The 2,927-nt window shown below is 26.4% G+C and overlaps 1 protein-coding gene across 1 annotated transcript in view; it reads left to right on the top strand.

The window, feature by feature from the left end:
* The first annotated feature begins 1,130 nt into the window (after positions 1-1,130).
* LOC123004637 overlaps positions 1,131-2,927 on the top strand; it is a 3,943-nt gene continuing 2,146 nt past the window's right edge. The window contains exon 1 of the mRNA XM_044397987.1: positions 1,131-1,281. Coding sequence (XP_044253922.1) covers positions 1,264-1,281 — 18 coding nt within the window. The 5' untranslated portion in view covers positions 1,131-1,263. The remainder of the gene's footprint in view (positions 1,282-2,927) is intronic.

Below are 2,927 nucleotides of genomic sequence, written 5' to 3'. Positions count from 1 at the left end.
CGTAGGGTCTTAACTATTATCTAATAAGTCAGATGATTTTTGTAATATAGTTCAAAGTCAAGGCTTGTTGTTAAGAGGAACAAAATTCTAAATTCCTTTTTTTACTTTTTTTAGTTAATCACAAATTTTATTTATTCTAGACTGCTTATAAATCATTACTTGCAGAATTACAAAGTTGCGAAGTTTTTGCACTTATTATTTCAAAAATTTTGATTTTTTGCAATTTTGTTTAACCAAATACATAAAGTGATAAATTCTTATTATTGCTACATTTTGCTAGTAATAAAGCGATTTTAATTGGTTTATTACACTTTATTTGCAAAATAGCATTAACAAGGGAAAGATATGTGTTATAAACAATGTTTTGTCGCAGAATAATCAGCATTGTTTAATTAAACTTTAACACAATTAAAAATATAAAATTAAGAAAAAACATTTAACACTTGAATTTTCCAAATTCAAACTCTAGTATTCACGTGATTCCAGATTTTCAAAGTAATACTGAAATGTTTTAGTTTATTTTGTTTTATTATACCTTATGAAATAATAAAAATACTTTACAGTATTTTTTGATAAGCCTGAAAGTGAAAATGCTAGTTGAATTTCAGTTCTTTTAAAATGGTCGCATATACTTACAAAAGGTCACAAAAGTGAGTATTTACTATAATCCAGTTGATAAAAATTAAAAATAACTCGTAGAAAATTTAAGAAAATAATTCTTAAGAAATGTGGAAAATATTCGTCTGATATAAACAATAATAGATAGATGGGTCATTAAACTTGTAAAAATGTAAATAAAAGTTAGACAATTTTGGTTTTATTGAAATAAATTGGAACTTTGTCCAGTTTTGCAACATTTTCAGGAATTTTATTTTTCTACTATTAAACTATTCGGTTACGTCTTAAAGGTCAGTGCTTCTATCGAAAAATGTAAAATTTGTTATAAAATTATTAACCGATAATTACAACAATAATAAATCACATTTGAATGAGATAAGAATTATACAAATATGACTAGAATATACTTCCGTGTGTAACCAAATTCAAGACACACTCCCAGTCTTACTTCATTTGCAGGCGTGATCAAAAATGCTTATCAGTTATTACTAATAATTATTATTGGACTTGGAACTTGATTTTGTCCTATATAATTATAATTTGTTTAAAGCGTGGGCAGTTGAGCAAAATTAAACAAAGTGGTTCCAGCTACGCCGGAAAGCGGTGGTTCCAGTGTTTGTAAATTATTTCCGACTGTTCTCAGACATGGCTTTCCTATTTAAGGTAGTGTTAAACACTTTATTATTTTTCCAAAATCAATTTTTGCATTTTTAATTTTGACCAATGAACTCGGATTCTTCCAAATTTATCTTATCGTGGAAATATTTTTTGATTGTGGGCCACATGTGAGCCTGTTTCTAAGGCATTTTTCCCGCAAAACTGGAAACAATTTAGGCATAAACATTGCCAATCCGATGATCGTTGCGTGATTTCGATTAAAGAATTTTTTTTTCAAATTAATTAATGAAAACTCGAGCGAATATAATAATTTACTTGTTTGGTGCTAATTAAATATGTTATTCTTCAGCGATAAGGGCAATTTATGGTTTCAATTTAATGGATTTATTAATAAAAATCGCGATACTGTGTTTACTTCTTGCAAAGTTTTCTAGCTAGTGACAAATTATTTTTGGATGCGAAATTTAAAAAAATGTTTGGCGATTTTGAGATATTTTTAGTCTTTTTATCGCAACATCCTGAATTCTGTGATTATTGTCGGGTTTATCTTTTTGAAAACATTGCCTCTATCTTCTTGAAATATTACTTACAAATTCATAGAGCGTCCCAGAACTGTGACCTTTTGTTTTGTTAAAAGTTATCTTGCTTGTGTTGTGGTGGGTGGAAAAGCATTCATAGGAAGTTGATATTCACAATTTATAAAATATTGATTTTTTTGCAAAATCTTACCACTTTACGCGAAATCTGAAAAAATATTACAAGAAGATTAGTATATTTTAGTCAGCAGTAAATTAGACAATTTTAAAGGTTTTGAATTGAAATTCAACTTAGAATTAAAAAACTGGAGTAGTAACAAGAAGTATACAACCTGTAAAAACGTTTGGAACCAAAAAACAGTAACTAATTCCAATTCCAAAAAATATCAACCAAAAATTCCAGTAAAATTGTTATAATTCCATTAATTCTAATAATCCACCGTAATTTCAAAACAATTCCTGTAATTCCAAATTAAGTCCGATAGTTCTAAGAAAATCAACGTAATTTTGAAAATAAATTATTTCCGATAATTTTAAAAAGAATTCCAGTAATTGCAGAAAAAAATCTGTAATTAACAAATAATTTCAGTGATTAAAAAAAACATTGAAATTTCTGTAAATCCAATACGTAATATACATTAATTTCATCGTTTTCAAATTAATTCCTGTAATTCTAGCTTATTTCTAACTTAATTTTCGAAATTCCAAAATAATTCCTGTAATTCCGAGTTAACTCCGATAGTTCTAAGAAATTTAACGTAATTTTGAAAAGAAACTATCTCCGATAATTACAAAAAAAGTCCAGTGATTTCAAAAAAATTCAGTAATTTCAAACAAAATTCCAGTAATTCCACAAAAATTTCAGTAATTCACAAATTATTGCAATAATTTCAAAAAAATCCACCAAAATTTCAGTGAATCCAATACGTAATTCATCGTAATTCCATTGTTTTTAGATTAATTCCACAATTCCAAATTAATTCTAAAAATACAACATAATTTTTAAAATAAATTATCTCCGATAATTCTAAAAAGAATTCTAGTAATTTCAGAAAAAAATCCATTAATTAACAAATAATTTCAATAAAAAATACACCGAAATTCTAGTAAATCCAAACCATAATCCACATTTATTTCATCGTTTTCAAATTAATT

This window comes from Tribolium madens, unplaced genomic scaffold (genome assembly GCF_015345945.1).
Source record: "Tribolium madens isolate multiple individuals breed KSU strain unplaced genomic scaffold, Tmad_KSU_1.1 Scaffold_11;HRSCAF=98;Tcas5.2_LG3b, whole genome shotgun sequence".
NCBI classification, from domain to species: Eukaryota; Metazoa; Arthropoda; class Insecta; order Coleoptera; family Tenebrionidae; genus Tribolium; species Tribolium madens.
The sequence above is the reverse complement of the archived record's forward strand: the minus strand, read 5'-3'. Positions and strand labels throughout refer to the sequence as shown.